At 39.7% G+C, this 21437-nt stretch overlaps 1 protein-coding gene across 3 annotated transcripts in view; it reads right to left on the bottom strand.

The window, feature by feature from the left end:
* Window positions 1-20556, bottom strand: part of gramd4a (GRAM domain containing 4a) — a 38503-nt gene extending 17947 nt beyond the window's left edge. Inside the window, exons 1-3 of one of the 3 annotated variants that reach the window (XM_058417627.1) lie at window positions 20331-20556; window positions 16318-16525; window positions 10801-10915 (exon numbers count right to left, since the gene is read on the bottom strand). In XM_058417627.1, the coding sequence (XP_058273610.1) occupies window positions 10801-10915; window positions 16318-16525; window positions 20331-20359 (352 nt within the window). In that variant the 5' untranslated portion in view covers window positions 20360-20556. Of the gene's footprint in view, window positions 1-10800; window positions 10916-11104; window positions 11235-16317; window positions 16526-20330 lie in introns of those variants that run through there. The other 2 variants (XM_058417628.1, XM_058417630.1) reach the window with 2 other exon arrangements.
* Window positions 20557-21437: the final 881 nt, after the last annotated feature.

Here is a 21437-nt window from a genome sequence, read left to right as displayed (position 1 = left end):
GTAAGGCTGATCCCTTTAGTGTTCACTGTTTATTGTTTATTTGTAATTTTATTTTTATTAGCTTTAAAAGACCAAATGAGTGAACAGTTATTTGTGGTAATTTATAATACATTTACATTCATAGCAATTGGCAGACGCTGTTATCCAAAGCAAATTCTTTTTTACTAATTTCATTTTATGCAACTAAGAAATTGAAGGTTAAGGGCCTTGCTCAAGGGCCCATCAGTGGAGGCCTAGTGGACCTGGGATTCGAACTCATAACCACGATCATTAGTTCAACACATTAAACACTAGGTTACAACATCCCTAATATAATCTATCCATCTTTTATCATTAAAATGAACTATAATTTGATAAAAAAAAAAATATGATGTGTAATTTTTGTAATAATAAACAAAATCATTTGTACTGGTCATCTGATGTGATATAAGAGAAATCCCTGTCATTGGGACAGTAGTGTAGTATCTAGCAGCTGGCCAGATGCTAATCTACCATCATTTTTTTACTATTCCATGTTATTGGCTCCTGCTGAGCTCTTCCCCTGACACCATCCTTAGATGAATAACCCATCTAAATCATGGTACTGAGCTAACTTGTACTGTAGATGATGTTTAGCAGCTATCTTGCTGACAGTTGTGATGACCAATCCCTCAGCACCTGATAGTAAGCAGATATATATCAAACGGCTCATACTGTTTGGCACTGAGGAACTGCTAGTGAAGAATCTAAACACAAACAGCTATATAGCGAGCTAGCTAGTTTTACGTGTGTAATAAATATAAAAAAATATATAAAATAATAGTTTTACAGCAAGATAGGAGCTAAACAACCTACAGAGTGACTCGCTAGCTCGACAACTAGCTAGCTTTTTCCTCAGTTGTGTTAGCTACACCACTGACAATCCCTCAGAAACTACTTAGTTTCTGAATATTTACCTATTTAAAGTGTTGTATTAAACAAATCAAAAGATACAGTACTTCCTTGCTGTCTAGGTGTCTGAAGTAACAGCTTGCCGCTCTCATAAAGCTGTTCTTACACAATAAAAGGTAGCTTTAAAGATAAATCGCTGTGTTTAGTATATCAATGTGAATGAAACACATACAGTGTCTTTGCAAATCACAGCTAATACAACTACTTTGCTATTAAGACAGCGCAGTTTGACACGTTTCTGGCTTTCCTGGGAATAACCTACAATTTAATAAAATTTCCTGGGAGTTTCTTCATCTTCTTCCTGGTCTTCAATTCCTCATCTAATTCTTCTACTGATTCTAATCACTATTATTATCACCATTACTTTAATAAGAGGTATAAGGAAATAGAAACGAACAAAGAACAAAAGAAATTTTGTGTGTGTGTGAGTGTGTAGGTGTGTGTGTGTGTTTTAAACTGTTAATGGAGGTTCTGTGAAACAGCAGGTTCATTCATCTGTCTAAAGTAACCTACTCTTTCACAACAACAAGAAGTAGTTTATTCTGTAATCTAATTTGTGTCTGTGTGTGTGTGTGTGTGTGTGTGCGTGTGTGTGTGTGCGTGTAGTGCCAGCCTCTACATTGTGCATCTTAAGAAGATTAGCTGTATCTAATCTAACCATGCCATGACAGCATGTAAACCTGTTAAGACCGGCGTGGAATGGGGGGAAAAGGGATAGTGAGTTAAAGGGGTCACTGCCTCAGGATACAGTGAGTCAGAACGCACAGCAGCTCTCTTCCTCGCTGTCTCTCTCTCTCCATGTAATTAGTATTGATTATGTCTGACTGGTCAATTAGATTACATGTGAGGAGCTCTGGCATGCTCAAGTCATGTGCCTGTCAACATGACAACATGGGTGTCTTGCAGTGGTCATGTGGCTGAAAGATCCCAAAACATAACAGTGTATAAGAGATTATGCTATAAACACACATGGCCTTATTGAAAACATAACGTGATGCTGTTACATCATCTAACAAAAACCTAGAGATCAATGATTTATGTATTCATTTCTAACACAAAGTTTCTTCTCTACATAAAATGAACCAGAGATGAGTTCAACTTGAGTTGGATTAAAAAAAAACATTCAACTAATGTGACTGATTGATTGAGCCATTTTATCCCTCTGTTTTGCATGTGCTCCAAAAAATTAAGCTTTCTACAGATTACTCTGGGTCACTCTATATTCCACTTCCCTGTTCTGATGTCACAAACATTTATATTCCTCTAACAGCTGAACCAGCGTTATTCAGCTCAAATACATCCATGCAGAAATGCCCAACAGAAACACTGAAGTCATGTGATTACTACACCACCACAGAACAAAACCAGGACCCTGTGCTTCACTAGAAACCACAAGCTGTTCACATAAAAACAACTCCAAGGCCCTGTTACACTGCTTCAGCTTGTAGTAAGGTTCACATCAAAGACACTTACCAAGGCTGAAGTTGTTCTTATGAATCTTGATCTTGTCAGTTGAGTCGCTCAGGCTCTCCTGATCAAAGTCTACGGCATCCATCTTGATCCTGCCTTACCTCTAACACAAACTTAGTGTTGCACCTACCGTCAATCCACAGGGGCAAAAAAGAATCTCCACACTTTTACACTTTGATACAGTGGAGGACCTGATATACAGACCTGAGGCACTCCTAATCATGCAGGATGCCTCGGCTAGCAAATCCCCTGAGAGATTTGGGCTCGAACAAAGGCTCTATTAACAGAAGGAGCTGTTAGTGCTGTGAGCACTTTGTTCACATTCTGTACAGTCTTTTCCACCACATTAAGCAACGCTTTCAAAATGACGCCACTGGCAGCCTGGAAACATACAGTAGTCTGTTTGATCACCATTTAAAAAGAAGAAGATGAAGCACGGTGATCTCTGATAGTCAGTGTCTGACAATAAATGATCGAGATCCATCGTTTCTTTTCAGCATTTGCAAGCGCCACGTTTCAAGCAGAAGCTTAAAGCAGAAGCATAATCATCTGCTGCACATCAGAATTATAATGCAAACCTTGTCCTTTTGCCCTCAGACAATGGCTGCAGCATGAGCAATGCAGCAAAACTGACAAAGGTTAAATGGAACAAATTTCACCAATGCAGCAGAAATACAGTGATGTGAAGACTCGCTGACACACTAGCAGCTGTAAAAAAAAAAAAAAAAGAAAAAACCTGACAAGCTCATTAAAGCCTGGACTTTTGAACAAACCGATGAAAATGGTTTAGATTGCAGTTGCTAAAGATCTGACTCACAGGCAATTAAAGAGTCATTCATCTGAATTTTGATGACAACTGTTATGAGACCTAGTGCTTAAAAACCAACAACAAAGCATTTAGTCATCACGCTCGAGTACATGAAATCTTTTGCATATATTATCTTAGAGAATAAGTATATAGTTGTTCATTTGCAAACAACAAATAACCGGTAGCATTTCAAACCACAACAATGATTTGAGACAAATAGGTTAATGGTTACACTATAAGACAGAGGATCTAGACATGTTCTAACTAACTAACTGTCTTCTTAGACATCCTGTACTCAAACCACTTCCTGCTTCAAATCAGTTTCGGCTCTGAGCAGTCATGACTTTATCCATGCGGCAGAGTGCAAATCTCAAGTGCTGCAACACACAACGGTTTAAATCATTTACCTAAAATGCAGCCTTGTCTTTGCCTACACCTATTTTCCTTGACCGCTAATATTTTTAGGCTTTTAATTAACAAATCATACGTGGATAGAAATAAGAAGTCTAAATTTCAATGCACTGTATCACCTGCTTGACAAATAAACTATTAGGGTTGAGCAGTTCACACGGTCTCACTGAGGACAGACTCTGAATGATGTGAGGCAGACTATTTCACACACACACACACAAAAGCAGATAAAAATACGTTTTTTTTTTATTTAAACATTTCAGCTTCATAACGCGCTTCCGACTATATGTTATTTTTCCTCTGAATATCATCCAAGGTAAACATCTAACCCTTTCATTCATACTGCACTAAACAAACACATCTGTCATCTGTCCTTTTGTGTCATTTGTCCTTTAAATGAACAGTGCATGCTCAGTCTGTCAACATTTAGCTTCCCTTTTCACAGTTATTTAAACAGCACAAAGGATTACAACAAAAAAAAAGGTGATAAGAGTAAATAATTCATCTTGTTTGGGATCATTACACTCAGAATGGTCCTTTACTTCCTCAAGCAAGGTGCAGGAAGCAGGATGAAAAATAGCAGACCAAAAATGGAGATCAGATCTAGTAGCATATTTCACCAACATGACTTTAACTGACAAGCTGCATGACAGTCTATAGTCTGGGCTAGGATGAAAACAGCCCAAGCCTCTTCTTTATATAATTCTGTGTGTTTTTATTACAACTACTGGGCGAGCTGTTGCACTTGGTTCCACAAAAGACATTTCTAACCAGCAAATGGATACCAGATACTCTATATGGCAAAGGTTTGTGCACATCTGACCATCACACCAAAACTATGTACTAACTGAACAACACATTCCAGATTTAATCTCCTATGATAACTCTTATGCAAAGGTTTTCTGCTAGATGTTGGAGCATGACTGTGGGGATTCGTGTTTATTTAGTCACAAGAGCATTAGTAAGATGAGGCACTGATGTTGAGGAGCTCAGTTCATACTAAAGGTGTTCATTGGGGTTGAGGTCAGGGCTCTGTGCAGGACACTTGAGTTCTTCTACACCATCCTTGGCTAACCATGTTTTCATGAAGCTCGCTTTTTGATGAGGTGCATTATCATGGAGAAACAGGTTTGGGCCTCTTAGTTCCAGGGATATAGTATACAAAGACACCCTGTACAGTTGCGTGTTTCCAACTTTTTGGCAACAGGAGGAAGGCTGAGCTTATCAGGTGTCCACGTGTGGCCATACATTATACACTATATTGAACTTGTTGAAAGACAGCCCATTTCTAACAGGCGCTCCATTACACAATAATACATAACTTAGTGCAGTAGATAGTCTCAGCAAAGTTAACAGCAGCTACTGGCTTGACAACAGGAGGATGTCATTAATAAAGCAGGTCACGTTGTTACCTATTAGATTAAAAAGATCACAGTGGTGTGATGATATTCAGTAATCATTAGCGAGCTTTGGGAGTCTTCAGGGACATAGCGGGTGTGCTGTCATTCTGCTGGAACTGTGATGACATGACATGCCAGCTCTCACAGCAGTGCCCACCTCATCCCTTACAAACACACACAGTCGTAGCTCTATGAGACTTCGCCAGCCTTTCAAGCCAACAATGAGGCATATAAAGCGGAGCTCCTGTGGCCGCCCTCCTGCCTACAGAGTTCTACTGTTGCATGGTAACCTGCTTAAAAGAACAGAGAAGAAGAAAGCGGGGGTGCTGCAAATAAAGAAACAGTCCCTCACAGTTTGCCAGGCACATAATGCACAGGATATTCCAGAGGAAGTGGTGTGTAGAACGTGGCAATCACGATGTCTGTTACAACACAGAGAGCAGGACAAGGAAGCAGGCTGGACAAGTGCTAGTCAAGAGTTTGGGGTTTAGCATTATCTTCATTAGCAAGCGAGGAGAAAAGGCGTGAGCTGCTACTTCTTTGACCGGATTATCAAGCCAGAATATTTTTTTGTATTTATTTTCCAGATGTTTTGTCTGAAGCCAGTTAGAAACTGAGAAAGGACACACCCCAAAGTAGGGGCCTTGCTTAATATTGACTTTCCAACAGGTGGGATTTCAGCTCACAACCTTCCAATCAGAACTCATCACTGAGTCAGAAGCTTAACCGCTAAGCTATCACTGCCCACACAGTTAAATATAGATCTCATCTCCCACTCAAGTATGACATTAAGATAGAAAGTAAGAAAACAACACAGCCAGCTTAGGAGGATAGAAAACCTCCTCACCATATTGCTGGATTCAAATCAATGTACTGTCTGTCAATGTGTATAAGCTAAAAGGGTTTAGTATATGTATGTGTGGTCATTCGTTCTCTTCACTGTTTCACCTGGACACATACCAAGTGGATTTCAGTTAGTGTATGTAAATATTACATGAGATATATACACTGAAGTCCTAATGCCTGAGGCTAATAGGGAAAATGCATTATTTGGTAATACAACCCTTCTCTTTACAGATGATATTATTCACAATAACTTGAGTAAAAAGTTTCTTAGGATTTGATTTGTGCCTTTTTTGGTTTAATGAAAGTGTGCACTTGAGCTGCCATGGACTCCACAAGTTTGTACAAAACCTTATGATCCATTTTAGATGAAATCCTTGCGTGCTGTCTGAACTCACGCCTCAGCAAAAGAGATTAGACACAAGGAAAATCTGATCTTTTATACAAAGCAGTAAACAAGATCAGTGTCACACATTTGCTTATATTTAAATAAGGACCTATTAGACATTTTGGTAACAAATAAATAAATAAATTATATACACTATATTGCCAAAAGTATTTGCTCACCCATCCAAATAATCAGAATCAGGTGTTCCAATCACTTCCATGGCCACAGGTGTATAAAATCAAGCACCTAGGCATGCAGACTGTTTTTACAAACATTTGTGAAAGAATGGGTCGCTCTCAGGAGCTCAGTGAATTCCAGCGTGGAACTGTGATAGGATGCCACCTGTGCAACAAATCCAGTCGTGAAATTTCCTCGCTCCTAAATATTCCACAGTCAACTGTCAGCTGTATTATAAGAACGTGGAAGTGTTTGGGAACGACAGCAACTCAGCCACGAAGTGGTAGGCCACGTAAACTGACGGAGCGGGGTCAGCGGATGCTGAGGCGCATAGTGCGAAGAGGTCGCCAATTTTCTGCAGAGTCAGTCGCTACAGACCTCCAAACTTCATGTGGCCTTCAGATTAGCTCAAGAACAGTGCGCAGAGAGCTTCATGGAATGGGTTTCCATGGCTGAGCAGCTGCATCCAAGCCATACATCACCAAGTGCAATGCAAAGCGTCGGATGCAGTGGTGTAAAGCACGCCGCCACTGGACTCTAGAGCAGTGGAGACGCGTTCTCTGGAGTGACGAATCGCGCTTCTCCATCTGGCAATCTGATGGACGAGTCTGGGTTTGGCGGTTGCCAGGAGAACGGTACTTGTCTGACTGCATTTGCCAAGTGTAAAGTTTGGTGGAGGGGGGATTATGGTGTGGGGTTGTTTTTCAGGAGCTGGGCTTGGCCCCTTAGTTCCAGTGAAAGGAACTCTGAATGCTTCAGCATACCAAGACATTTTGGACAATTCCATGCTCCCAACTTTGTGGGAACAGTTTGGAGCTGGCCCCTTTCTCTTCCAACATGACTGTGCACCAGTGCACAAAGCAAGGTCCATAAAGACATGGATGACAGAGTCTGGTGTGGATGAACTTGACTGGCCTGCACAGAGTCCTGACCTCAACCCGATAGAACACCTTCAGTGTTCAGTTCCAACATCAGTGTGTGACCTCACAAATGCGCTTCTGGAAGAATGGTCAAAAATTCCCATAAACACACTCCTAAACCTTGTGGACAGCCTTCCCAGAAGAGTTGAAGCTGTTATAGCTGCAAAGGGTGGACCAACGTCATATTGAACCCTATGGATTAGGAATGGGATGTCACTTAAGTTCATATGCGAGTCAAGGCAGATGAGCGAATACTTTTAGCAATATAGTGTATATATTATTTTTTAAACCAAATAAAGAAAATGTTTAATGTTAATAAATTATATATGTATATATATATATATATATATATATATATATATATATATATATATATATATATATATATATTTATTTATTTATTATATATAATTTTGTATATATTATTATATTATATTATTATTTTTATTTATTTATTTATTTTTTTTAAATGTGGTTAAAGTTTGTAAGGATAGTCTCTAGTGTTCCAGATCATAACTATAACTATACAGCTAGAAGATGATTACATCAGCTTGTGTGTGTGTGTGTGTGTGTGTGGTTTCTATCTTGGTGACCAACTGTCCCCGTAAGGACAGACATATCTGGGTTTTTGACCTTGTGGGGACCTTGTGTGTGTGTGTGTATGGACTGTATGTGTAAGAAGAGGAGGCTCTGGCCTTGGGTACACTAATCACATTACTAACTTCTTACTGACATAGCACGATGACACAGCAATGAAACACACACACACACACACAGTCTCAGTGATGTCACATTCCTGGCTCAATGCCTATAGTGCCTCCTGGCACACAAACTGCACTTTGCTAAGCATCACTAAAGGTAGCCAATTAGTTCTGCTCAGATAGCGTGAAAGCAGCAGACACGTAGGTCAAACATGAGAAGGACATTCCTTTGACTTTTATTTGACTTTCCTTCGGTGCTGTTTACACAGACGCCCACGGACGGACACGCCTCCGATTAACTTGCTGCAACATGACTCATACTATCTGAGACCTGAACTCCCAGGCATGTCAGAGAGCTGTGGGGTATTTGAGGGAGCAGAAGGCATCAGAGAGGTCCTGCAAAGTGAACTTTACAGATGGGCTCTTGGTGAAGCAGAGCATTAAAAGAGACAAAAGACACAAAAATAGATTTATGCATAAGGTATATAGGTCTCTTGCTATGGTAACAGTGAAGTGCTACGCACCTCAAACCTGGCTTATCTTACACAACTTTTCACTGGCGGTCAGTCGACTCTAGCGTGCACGCTTAAGCAGCGGCTGTAAATGATGTTACTGATACAGAAAATTGAGAAGCACAGAAATTCATTTCTTGCCTTCTGATTGAGTTTCATGGCAGTGCTGCCAGTGACTACATCAAATGGTCTGTGTATTCTGATAGTGTATGCTGGTCAACCTTACCATAATTAACTCATTAATAGTAAATGAAAAGTGAGAGTCAAAAACCACGTCAGTGTATGACACCTTTACTGACATGGGAGTAGAGCAATGGCACGCGTTATGCCTGGAGAATTAGATGTTAGAAAAGGAAAGTGTGCCATCTCTATCTGAAACAGTTCTTTTTTTGTAAAGCACAGTTAGTTGAATAGTAAAGGGTTTGAAATGTTTTTAAAGATTTAAAGACTTTAACCCAAGCTGAGGATCGAAGCAGGGACACTACATCATGTGCTGAGAATATACATTTACATGATCTATTCGGAGAAACTCAATCCGTCAGCTGTATCCTATGTATCATATTTTCAGAATCTTTTCAGAATAATCATTACTGTACAGTGGAAAGGGGAGAAAGCTGGAGTCAGCATGTGAGCATGAGTGTAATGGGGAATCCCAGGATAAACACGTACACATCCCCTGAACGCAAGTAACCTTGTGTCAGCTGTACTGCGGTGTTAAATGGGTCAGTGCTATTATTGTGCTGTTAATAACAGGCTAAGTGTGGGTCAAAGGAGACTTAAAGGTAAACACACACTCGAGCTTAATACAGCTTCCCTCGTCACAGAGGCGGTAAAATTTATAAGATGGAAGTGCATGGAACCCCCTTCTCTTTATTTGTATTTCTGCTGTGAGAGAGAGAGAGAGAGAGAGAGAGAGAGAGAGAAAGAGAGAGAAAGAAAGAGAGACAGAGAGAGATTAGAGAGCCTGTCATGAGTAGTGACAAAATTTAGCCCAAGTCCCAGTCCTGCCACATTGTTCTGTCTCTCCCAGGTCATGTAGGTCATTCAAAATTATAGATGTCCACCATTTCTATATCTAACAGCACATAGAGTCAATGATGCAAACTGTACATATACTGGATCGATCAATCGATCTACCTCATCCTTTCTCACTTACTTGCATGCATACACAATTATAAAATGCTCAACACATCTGAATATATTTATAGCTGCTTTAGCGGTACTAACACATTAGCTGAGTATTTCAATAAAAGTCCAAAAGAGACCAATACAATCTTTTATTTACTGTTGATAAACAGTATGTACTTCTTCTAGTATGTTATTGTTTCTATAGTAAGAATGCATACATGGAATTGCAATAAATTTTAATATTGTGAAATGTTCTGTATGATGTGTAGTATTATTGGAAGGAGTCTCCAGTGTCAGCATGGAATAGCCTCAAGAGAGCCATCAGAACAGAGTTTCGCCACCATTTTGATGAGGTAATGATTGTTTACTGCTGCTATAACACAAGTAATAACAAGAACTAACTAGTTTTGTGAACAACATTAAATGTAGCTAGAAATATACAAGGTGCTGTCCCGTGATAAATACAAAACTGGCACACAACGGACCAAGTTCCTCAAATTTCCTCATAACTGAAGAATCAATGAATCACTCGCTGAATCAATTGAATCACTAATGAATCAAATAAAGACAGCAAATTTGTGGGCTGTAATTCACACACTAACTCAAAAAGGTGTCTTATGAGCATGAAGCTAATGTAGATAATACGTAATGGGAGCATGAGTCATTACTCATTCAAAGCTATTCAGCATCACAGACAGATGTTTCTGACACACATTACTGATGTTATCTATAACAAAATGCGCAAATGTACTTTGCACAGCTAAAATCAATACCAATATTCCTGCACAGCACAGCGCACACAGCTGTGCAGCACAGCACAGCACAGGTTTCCCTACACAACACACAGGATGTTTCAGACTCAGGCGTTCAATGCGGCCTGAAGGCAAAAACCTACAACAGAAATGATTTGACTCTTCCAATTTGATTTGTGCACTTAATCTTTTTCAATACAGAGATGTTTTGAGGCTGTTTATGTACAAAATGATTTCTTTGAGGTTCGATGTAATTTAGACATGCTGGATGCTGAACTGGTGGCTATAATTGACACACACACACATAGACACACACACAAACACTAACACAGGGAGCCACATTTCTCGGTCACTACTCACGCAGGAAGTGCTTCTCCAGTAAGGCAATTTCTAGATGACCTTTAACCTCATTGAGACGTTCAGAGTCGCTCCTCAGGTCCTGCACGCCAGCCATGTTGAGAGTTCCTGATCCAACCTGTTCAATACACACACACGCACGTGCACACACAAACACACACGCACACATGTGGTTACAGTCTAATCACTCTTTCCCTCACTCACATATACACACACACACACACAGGCTATGGATAAATGCAAAGCAGTCAAAAGGTGTGTAATACACGCAGAGCACGTGCGGCTGGTGAAGAGGGAGGCAGCTTACTGAAATCCACGTCTTTCTGCTTCCTGTTTGCCCTGAAAATGCAAAGCGCAGTGTCAAATAGAGGGTAGGATCTCTTAGCATCAAGCAGCGTGCGATGCAGAGAGCAGTCTATACTCCAGCTCTGACTCCATGCGCACAGAAAAGACGGCTGGAGGGGGTGAGAAAGTAGACGAGGGAAAGCATGGAGGCGTGAGAGGCAGGGTATCTCTTTAAGAGGCCACTGCGACTGACAGTGTGGGTTTGCTCTTCTTTCTGTCTCTCTCTCTCTCTCTCTCTCTCTCTCTCTCACACACACACACAATGCAGCACACTGTCCTTGCAATAGGCCACTTCATACACACATTGCGGCAGGTCCCGATACACACAAACACACACACACACACACACACCAGAGACTGAAAGTATGTGCATGACAAAGACTGGAAAGTTTCAAACAGAACCCTTTAATGACACATGATCTAGTAAAGGAAAGAGAAAATGTTTAGTCACATGATACCCAAATAACATTCAGGACCTCTGTACAAAGCAATGCACCCTGAGAATACACACTACACAGATTACAAGAGATTCCTTATTCATTTATCTAGTGTGTGAGACTGTGACAGAGAGAGCGATACAGAGATAGAGAGCACAGGGCTGTGGTCTGACTCATCGCTCTCCTCATTTGTTGTCTCAACTGTGAGATGCTGTTGCTCAGAAAATGTCTTTTCAGCCTGTCACATCTTTGCCAGAAATACACCAACACCACCCACACACACACACACACACTCATGTTGGGAAAATCCAGTGCCAAGCTGGTGCCTGGATGCCCACCTGCCATGCATGTGAAGGATTTGGAGGAAAACAGAGCCCGGGTGTTTAAACACAGATTTTACACACATATGCCCATCTTTACACATACACACACGTTCATCTGCAGATTAACAACTCCATCATGTCCGGCTGTCTGCAGACAGAACAAAAAAAAAAAATAAAACACAACACGACGAGAAAGAAATAAAACACGATGTGATGTATAAGTGAATGATCTGCTGTTCTATACCACTTATACCTCAGCCATTCTTCAACAATCACATATTTCTGTAGGTTTTACCAGATTACAGTTACTTAATATGTCCAAATGTTCAAAATACCCATCATTTCTGTTATCACTTACATTATAACAGCTAAAAACTGTCATTCCTTCACTGGCACCTCTTATGTGGCCACAAAAATGAGGAGCTGAACTAGTAGAAAATGAATTAATTAACACTTTCTGACCAATTAGATCAAGAATTCAATAGCACAGTGATAGAAAGGAACAATATCTAAAGATCCAGACTAATAGTATTGTCTATGTACAGTATCTTCCTATGTATTATCTATACTAATAGTATTTATCAGTTAAGCTGTGTGAACAAGACTAATCCCATTCCAGTTAGATCTGTCCAAACTGATCTGATGTGATATCAATAAAACAATACAACATCTGAGAATATTTCTGGTATTATTGGCATTTCTATTACACCTCCTTTACTGAACTGTGTACTGTATAGCTGCTACAGCTGTGTTATACTTCCTCCTAAGTAAGGTTGTCTTATGTGAGTTATACTTCAGTTAACTGGACTGGACTGATCCCAGTTATCTGAGGGAAAGATGATGAGAGGGTTATTGTTAGAGGTGGAACTTACTGGAATTGGAGAGAGCATGTGCTTCTCATTCAAATGATATGCATATTGCCCTGTACTATTGACTCTTGTTTGACTATGTAACATGGAGTAAGGGAAAAATTTGAAGACAATATCTGAATATATATATATATTATATATACTCAAACATTGGGAAGAATTAGAGCAGAGACTACAAGCCAGACCTTCTCGTCCAACATCAGTGCCTGACCTCACAAATGCACTTCAAGAGGAGGAATGGTCAAAAATTCCCATAAACACACTCCTAAACCTTGTGGAAAGCCTTCCCAGAAGAGTTGAAGCTGTTCTAGCTGCAAAGGGCGGGCCGACTCCATATTACATTCAGGTCTTTGTAAAGGCAGACGTCCCAGTTTCGGTATGGCTCACAGTCTCTGCTCTACTTCATCCCAAAGGTGTTCTAATAGGTTGAGGTCAGGCCAGTCAAGTTCCTCCAGACCAAACTCACTCATCCATGTCTTTATGGACCTTGCTTTGTGCACTGGTGTGCAGTCATGTTGGAACAGGAAGGGGTCATCCCCAAACTGTTCCCACAAAGTTGGGAGCATGAAATTGTCCAAAATGTCTTGGTATGCTGAAGCATTAAGAGTTCCTTTCACTGGAACTAAGGGGCCGAGTCCAACCACTGAAAAACAACACCTGAATTCAGTGGTTTGGAGGGGTGTCCCAAAACTTTTGCCAATAGTGTGTGTGTGTGTGTGTAAAATTTTAATATCTGATAGTTTGTTTTGAATTGTCTATAATTGTTTAGATGCAAAGCTTTAGGTTCCTGGTGGACATCTGCTTTATCATTTTTCGCATTTACTGCCATTCTGTACTTCTGTGGAATGAGATTGAGTGGAGTCATGTTTATAAATAATTTACCCCCAAATCCATTGACAAAAACAGGTAAATGACTCCAAGTCACGACTGAAATGAAATGAATAGAAATGAAAGCAGTATTGCATTGAACCCACTACAGTATACATACATCTATAATGATTATCAGTAACAACTCCTAAACAGCTCTATAAATGATTATCAGCCCTCCAACTGCACCCAGATGAGAAATATAAAAAAGCGACCATGGGAATAAAAAAAGGAGCTCATTCGACGTTCAATTTAATTCCTTCTCTTAAAAGAAAGATAAAATGATTTGAGAAGAAGAATGTAGATGCAGCAGGAGCCAGTGTTCCTCTGTAGCTGCACGGAGATATGAGGTTTCCTAGCATTTCTACTTGCTCTTTTCCAGACAAACAGCTAGAAAAAGGAGGTACAGAGTTCTGCTCTTTATCCGTTATATAGAGCTGCTTAGGGTTGGGTTCTTGCTGAAATGCATCAAATGTAGTGCTTTAAATGTAGGGCAAGTGAGTCTATAGCTTCTCTGGAGTTTAACAGACATTAACAGGGTCATACATGCAGGAAAGAGTAAAAAGAAAAGCTCTGTACTCTCTATATACCAATAGCATCTAACGTAAAATAAAACTTTTTCTTAACAGTTATATACTGACCATAAACCTGAACAACTGATAAAATGCATAAAAAACTTCTTAAAATCCTACATTTAAACAACTAGCAATGTAGGCGGTATAACTAAATAAAAATGTTAATGTTAATGTTATTATTTATTTTAAAATGTCCTTATGTTTAATTGTTAATGTTTCTTATATGTACATGTTTTTTTTTTAATTATTATTATTATGTCACACCAGGCATTTTAACTCAAGCCTACATTACATGATAGCATCAGATCAGCACACATTTCAGAAACTATTTTAAAATGCTACGTGATGTGAGGCGAGTACGTGGAAAAAAAAACAACAGTGGAGGAAACAGTGAAGGGAGCAATTGGTTCCTCCTCCACAGAGACCTTTCACATGAACACCCACTCTCTGTCTACCACCAATCAGAGGAGAGAAGAGAAGAGAAGAGAAGAGAAGAGAAGAGAAGAGAAGAGAAGAGAAGAGAAGAGAAGAGAAGAGAAGAGAAGAGAAGAGAAGAGAAGAGAAGAGAAGAGAGTCAAGGCTGAAGAGAGAGAGAGAGAGAGAGAACAGAAAAGGAGAAAGGATGGAAGGCTAAGAGGAGAGAGAAAGCAAAACGTGCAAGAGAGCAATTCAAAAATATTTAACAGGTGAAAGAGAAGCTGAAATAAGAAATGAAATAGAGAAAGTGCAAGGTCATCTCGCATGTGCAAGATATGAAAGAGAAACTGTCCTCACGTGGCGCTTACACTACATGATGACTAATCTAATATATTTCATCACACTTCAAAAATAAGCAGGAGAAAAGAGAAGGACACAGAGAATATTGGATCACCTTACACGGACATGGGGTTTAATCTCTTACAAAGTCAGAGAACATCTACAAGACAAATGGCATTTCAGCTTCATCTATTATCCATGAAGTATGACTCGGTTATTAATTGAGAAAAGTTCGGCTGTGGAGCAATTAGATTTGGAGCCACTGAGACTGGGAGCTCTTCTCTGCTCGCTGATGGACACGCCAGGCTTGGTCACACTGGCGTGTTTAATCTATTGGATCTTCCTTCAGCACAATGTCAACAGGAAGAGGGATGAGTAAACAGGAAGGCAGGGGCATCAAGCAAGCTCTTGCCTGAATGTCTGTCAACACCAGAACATCTCTCTTTCTCTATCTCTCTCTGGGCTTTGAATTAGCTCAATTAATCCAACAGCACATGGCAGGCACAGGGCAGTACACCAAACAACATCTGCCTCTGTGTTCTAGTAGAAACTAGACACTCGTCCACGTCGTGTGCATTTCGCCCACTGCATCACTCAGTTATGACTCAAAAGAATCACATTTCTCATGCAAAAAAAAAAAAAAAAAAAAAAGACAAGCAACTGAGATTCTGTTAACAAATTCAGCCTACTTTTAGAAGTCTGGTGCTGTTAGGTAAGGGTGTTTTACATAACACACCATTTAAAAATAAACCTCAGACATACAAAATAAGTGGTAACAAAGACCGTGTCAGACCGTGACCTTGGCCGTGTCTGGCCATAGAGCCGGTCAGAAACAGTCTCATACATCCAGACAGACACAAAGCCAAAAACATTCCCAAAACAAAGCAGACAAAAAAAACATATTAGAATATGAAAGCAATTATCTTAAATAACTCCTTGTGAGTCAGATTGATAAAGCTAGCTGTTTATTTTATTATTTTATTTTGAATAAGCAGTTAAAGTTAAGTTAAGTAAGAGGAAGTGAATGGAAATTGTATAAACTGTCAGGGTTCGAGTTAGGTAAGGCTAGCTGGGTTTGAGTGACAGCTTATTAAATCTGAGGTAAAGTCAGGATTAATGAATTTAAATTGGGAAAAACTAACTGTTTTTTATTGGTGAGGTAAAGCTAGCAGGGTTTGAGTGACAGCTTTTTGGTTTTGAGTTAAAATATGGCTAAAAGAATTCAAATGGGGTAACACTGACTGGGTTTGAAAAAAATATGAATTAATTTGAGTTAAGTAAGGAGAACTAAATAAGCCCAACTGCATCTGAATTTCAACAGGGTTGAAGCTCGGTATGAGTGACTTACTGATTCTCTCAGCTCTTCTGGGTCTCGTAAGGAAAGCCGAGGCTTCATCAGAATGTCCTCGATGCCTTCGTTATCCGAGGCGGTAGGGGACTCAGCCAGATCCAGGAACTCATCACGCTTCGACCCTCGGAACCTTATTTTGTCCAGCCTCTTTAGCATGTTCAACACAGCCAGCTTAGGCTTTACCTTAACATGGTGTACGCCAAATCTGCGACAAAAAAGAAAAAAGAAAAAAAGGTTTAAAAATGAATCTAAAGAACCATTTCAAATTCAGTGTGAGTGAATTCTCTCCTGGGAAGCGGTGCTGAATAAATAAGGTCATTCTTCCTGGAGATAGGATGCAGGCTAGGATTTCACTGTTGCGCAGATGACAAGGCTACAAATTTTCATATCCACCTAAACCAGCGTGACTCATATCATCACGATCATCTCTGTTGGATCGAAATACGGATCTGAACTCAGCTGTTCGAAAACAGAAGTTACAGGACTGGGAGACGGTAAAAGATTTAAATGAAATAAGTCCAGGCATAGACAATATTCCAGGAACTCCATCCTTTGTCATCATTTTGCTGCCAGCTTTTATCTCGAGTGAATATTAATAAGTGAATATTAATATAAATTCCTTTCTCATCTCGGGAATATTGCTAAATTTAGATCACTCTTGACTCTTTTTTTTCCCTTTTTTGGGGCATACTGGGTTTAGAACATATGCATTAAAATGAAAGAAGAAGAAAAAGCAGATGCCAAAACATAATAATAATAATAATAATAATAATAATAATAATAATAATAATAATAAATGGACATACTGGGTTTAGGAAAAAAAATGCATTAAAATGAAAGAAGAAGATGCAAAAACCTAATAATAATAATAATAATAATAATAATAATAATAATAATAATAATAATAATAATGACCAGCTATAAAAAGTGACCTAATTCCTCTGCTGTGACTGGGCTCTGTGCATGTGGTGGTGAGTAATGAAAGTGAGAGCGAGAGACGGGATCAGTCTGTGATTCATCAGACAGCCTCACACAGGCGAAAGCAGAGCTAACATCCACATAATAACAAAGTACTGGGATGGCTACACACTACAGGAAGCACACTCCGGTGCAGCTAATTTGACACATTTCCTAGGTTTGGTAGGATCCTTTACATGGAGAGTCATGCCACATTACATTCCACATGTCATGTGGAGGAGATGTACAAAACGAGAAAACAACTGACATGATGCCAAAGAGAGGTGAGTGTGTAAAGAACCCGTAAAGAACGGCATCGCATAATCATATAATATAATGACGTTAGGTTTAGGTTAACTCCATAAAGATAAAAGGTTCAGCAAGGGGGGGCAGAGGTCAGCAGGGCAAGGCAGAACAAGTTGCTGGATATGTTTAAGATTATCCGGAACTGACGAAGGCTTGCACAGTCTTTATTTTAGTTTGTGTTTATGCTGCATATTCCCATTTCTTGTTATGCTGGTTGCAGTGTAGTTCACATAAACTAGGCTAGGTAAAACCACAGGATGCTGTTGCACAGTGCCCTGTTCACCCAACCATTCTTGATCTGCGAAGCCAGGTATCTAGAACGTTATCTCGCCTACGCTTGATACAATAAATGTGCAATTCATATATCATCTGTCACTAAATATGTTTACAATCTCAACTGTGCTCACTTGTATAAATGCAGTGTCTTTCAATTACTTGAATAAAATACGTTGATACAAGATACAAGTTCACTAGAGCTGTTACCATGGTAACTCATTTAACATTCCCTAAGTACAGCCATTTACGGTACAAGCAACAACAAAAAAAAAAAAAATCAGCTCATAATGCTCATAGTGCTTTTACAATCCACCCTGAACTAAACACAAGCCTTCATGAATGAAACATGACTTAACCTCCTCTCACCGTGTCTGTCCTTGTTGAGAAAAACCCTGTTGGTGTGGATGGAGCTGGCACTCAGTGATGTTCTCCAGGTGATGCTGTTTCTTTCCCAGAGAACCTCTCACCATAGTGAGTTTACACACACAGATGAGAGTAAGAGCACTTAAACAGTCCATTATTGTGAAAGGGGAATAATTACATTTAGCTGCCAGTACAACTTCCTGTGGAAGAGAATGCTTGAAGAGAATTTAAGACTAAATGGTTCACCTCTTACCACTTTAGCAGATCTCGAGTTCGTAGCCTGCTGGCTCTTCTCATTGAGAGCAGTGTACAGAGAGTCAGAATACGCTCAGTCTAATGAGCACAGCTATCAGGTCACAAACTGCATGCCTCAGTGCCTCAATGACTAGGAACATTTCCCCCATTCATGATCTAATCAGGTGGTACTACGGACGCTTTGTGTTTGTGGCCCCATTTTCACCTACAGTCTTGCCAATAATTTATGTAAATTGGGCCTGGCACAAGAAAGCACATGGAAACACGAGCCAAGCATTGCAAAAGAAGGCTCTGTCAAAAATAAATAAATAAAAAATACATCACTCTCACTGGGGAGGTACAAGAGAACAGACTGTTGTTCTTGCCTTTTTTCCATTCCTTCTTTACACTTTATAAACAAACTTTATATCACAGTCTCTCAATTCTGATTGGTCAGAGAATACATTTCTAAAACGACACGGCTCTGATAGTAACTGCGACACACTCATCCTAATACGTTATTGTTTCTATAGCAACAACTTGTTCACAGGATGTGTATTGTGGAAACCCCACATCATCCACAACTAATAATAAACAGATTTATTTAAAGGTGTTGTTATTTAACAATTTCTCTTATTATCCGGAGGAGAGCGAGGGAAAGAAAAAAAGAAGGCTGATGAGAGAGCGAGGGTTTATAATAACCTGAGTGATAAGGGATTAGTGTCTCTGGGATGTTTGGCACCAATATATCTAACCACCATATGAACAGATGAAACAAAATATGATGTTCATATCGTTGGCCGCTGTAGTGGTATAAGAAGAATAAAACACTTGCAGGAAAATAATTTAGTTTAGGGTTTCAAATCAACAAACTTGGCACCTTAGGATTGTAAAACTCACTGAGAAAAGCTGTGAAATAGAGCTGTGCAGCCACAACGTTCCTTATTTCCCAGTGAAAAGGTGTGAAAAAGGCTGGCAAAAAGTACTAGATTTTTAATTTTTTTATTACTGAACACGTACTAGACAAGAGTAGATGAGAGCGGACTATTCCAGCTCGAAGCTTCTCTTCCAGTAACAAAACTGCTGTATCTGTCCTCATTCAGCGCCTTAATGTGTTTCTAATGCCTTGTTTATGTATTCATGTGTTACTAATGTGTTATTAATATGACTATTCATTTATTATTCATTTACTACATCAGGTGGTATTAATGAGCAGCTCTTATTCTCCCTGTAATAATATACTAATTACACAATTTAGTTGTGAAGAAAACAAAAATCAGGATAATAAAAAACACTTCGAAATTATGTGAAAAATAAATAAAAGCAGGAGCCTCTTAATATCCAGGAATGAAAATAGACAGTATTAACCCTGACCGAAATATATATACTAAACTTAATAACCACAACTCATCAGTAGTTTTATTATCAAAATCAGTGTCGATATAGATGTATTATTTCCAGAGAAAGAACGGATGAGAATCGGGAACGAATCGATTCTTCTTGAACAACTCTTTCAGGTGAGCGAGTGAATCGATTCACAAGTTCTCCAGTTGTAATAATAATAATAATAATAATAATAATAATATAATAAAAATAAAATAAAAAATAATTTAAATTTTCATGTTTGAAGTGAGGATTCGTGGTTAGTGAGAATTAACCCGTGCAATAATTATCATCAAATGAGGCATTCAATAACACAGAAATAATGTTAAATTATTTGGAAAGTGACAGTGAAAGTAAAAACAATTAAAAATTCTCGTCGTCTTCACAAGGATTCGGATAATTTGACTCAGTTAGAAAGACTCGGTTCACTACAGTGAGTCGGAATATTCATCACTTAGTGTGAGAGGATTGAGAGTAAATCTCTTTCTTACCCAGCTCTGGAATCGGAGCGAAGTTTCATTAACGCGGAGGTCTGTGTCTGCTAAAACGTCCTTGTGCACCTGCTAGAAACGACAAACGAAGGACAGTAATCCGCCAGAATGAGGTCGCTGTCAGGCCGCTATTCGAGCTCCAGCATCGCAATAAAACCTCCCTGAAAAGTGCGTCTGGTCAGTCAGAGCGGATGAGGCAGTGAGCTGGTGCGCGCGCGTGTCCGCCTCCTGTTGATTCAACCAGCGCTCGAGCCGGAGCAGGACATGACATCACACTCACGCTATTGTCTTAAAGGGGCCGCGCCTCACTTCATTTATTCCTGTGCGTGCATTTGATGTTTAAGGCATAATATTTTGGCTGCCAAGAATCTCTTTCTTTGTTCAGAAAGGGGATGGTAACACAGACACTTCTGTTATACAACCTCATTAGATTATATGAAGTTCACCTAAAATATAAAATTCTACACCAGGGGTGTCCGGTCTTATCCGCCGATGACCGGTTTTGGTTGAGATTTTCACACCTCAGCCAGGAGCTACACCAGATTCCATCTGTCAGTGAACTGGTGACAAGGCTCAAGGCTCTCAAGTCCAATCCCACAAACACTGCAGCACAAATTACTGAAAAGTTCATTCTGCCTATGATAAAAAGGTGCACACAGTGCATTGTAGCTTGCTGTGTATAGGTCCTTGTAGCTGCAGATGAGTCAGGTGACCACAGACCACCACCAAAAGCAAATAGAATGGGAATGTGAGCATCTAAACTGGACCATGGTGCAAGGGAAGAACAAGGCCTGGTCTAATGAATCATGTTCTGTGTTACATCATATGGAAAACTGGATGCATGTGCATGGCTTACTGAGGGAAGAGATGGCACCAGGATGCACTATGGGAAGAAGGCAAACCAATGGAGGCAGTGTGATGCTCTGGACAATGTTCTTATGGGAAACTTTAGTTCCTGGCATTCATGTGGATGTTACTACCACCTTCCTAAACATTGCTGCAGACCCAGTACACCCTTTCATGGCAAAATGGCAGTGGCTTCTCCCAGCAGGATAATACTCCATGCAATGCTGCAAAAATCATTCAGGATTGGTTTGAGGACCATGA

The sequence above is a fragment of the Hemibagrus wyckioides genome, linkage group LG19 (genome assembly GCF_019097595.1).
Source record: "Hemibagrus wyckioides isolate EC202008001 linkage group LG19, SWU_Hwy_1.0, whole genome shotgun sequence".
Lineage (NCBI taxonomy): Eukaryota > Metazoa > Chordata > Actinopteri > Siluriformes > Bagridae > Hemibagrus > Hemibagrus wyckioides.
This window is presented reverse-complemented; position numbering and strand designations above follow the sequence as displayed.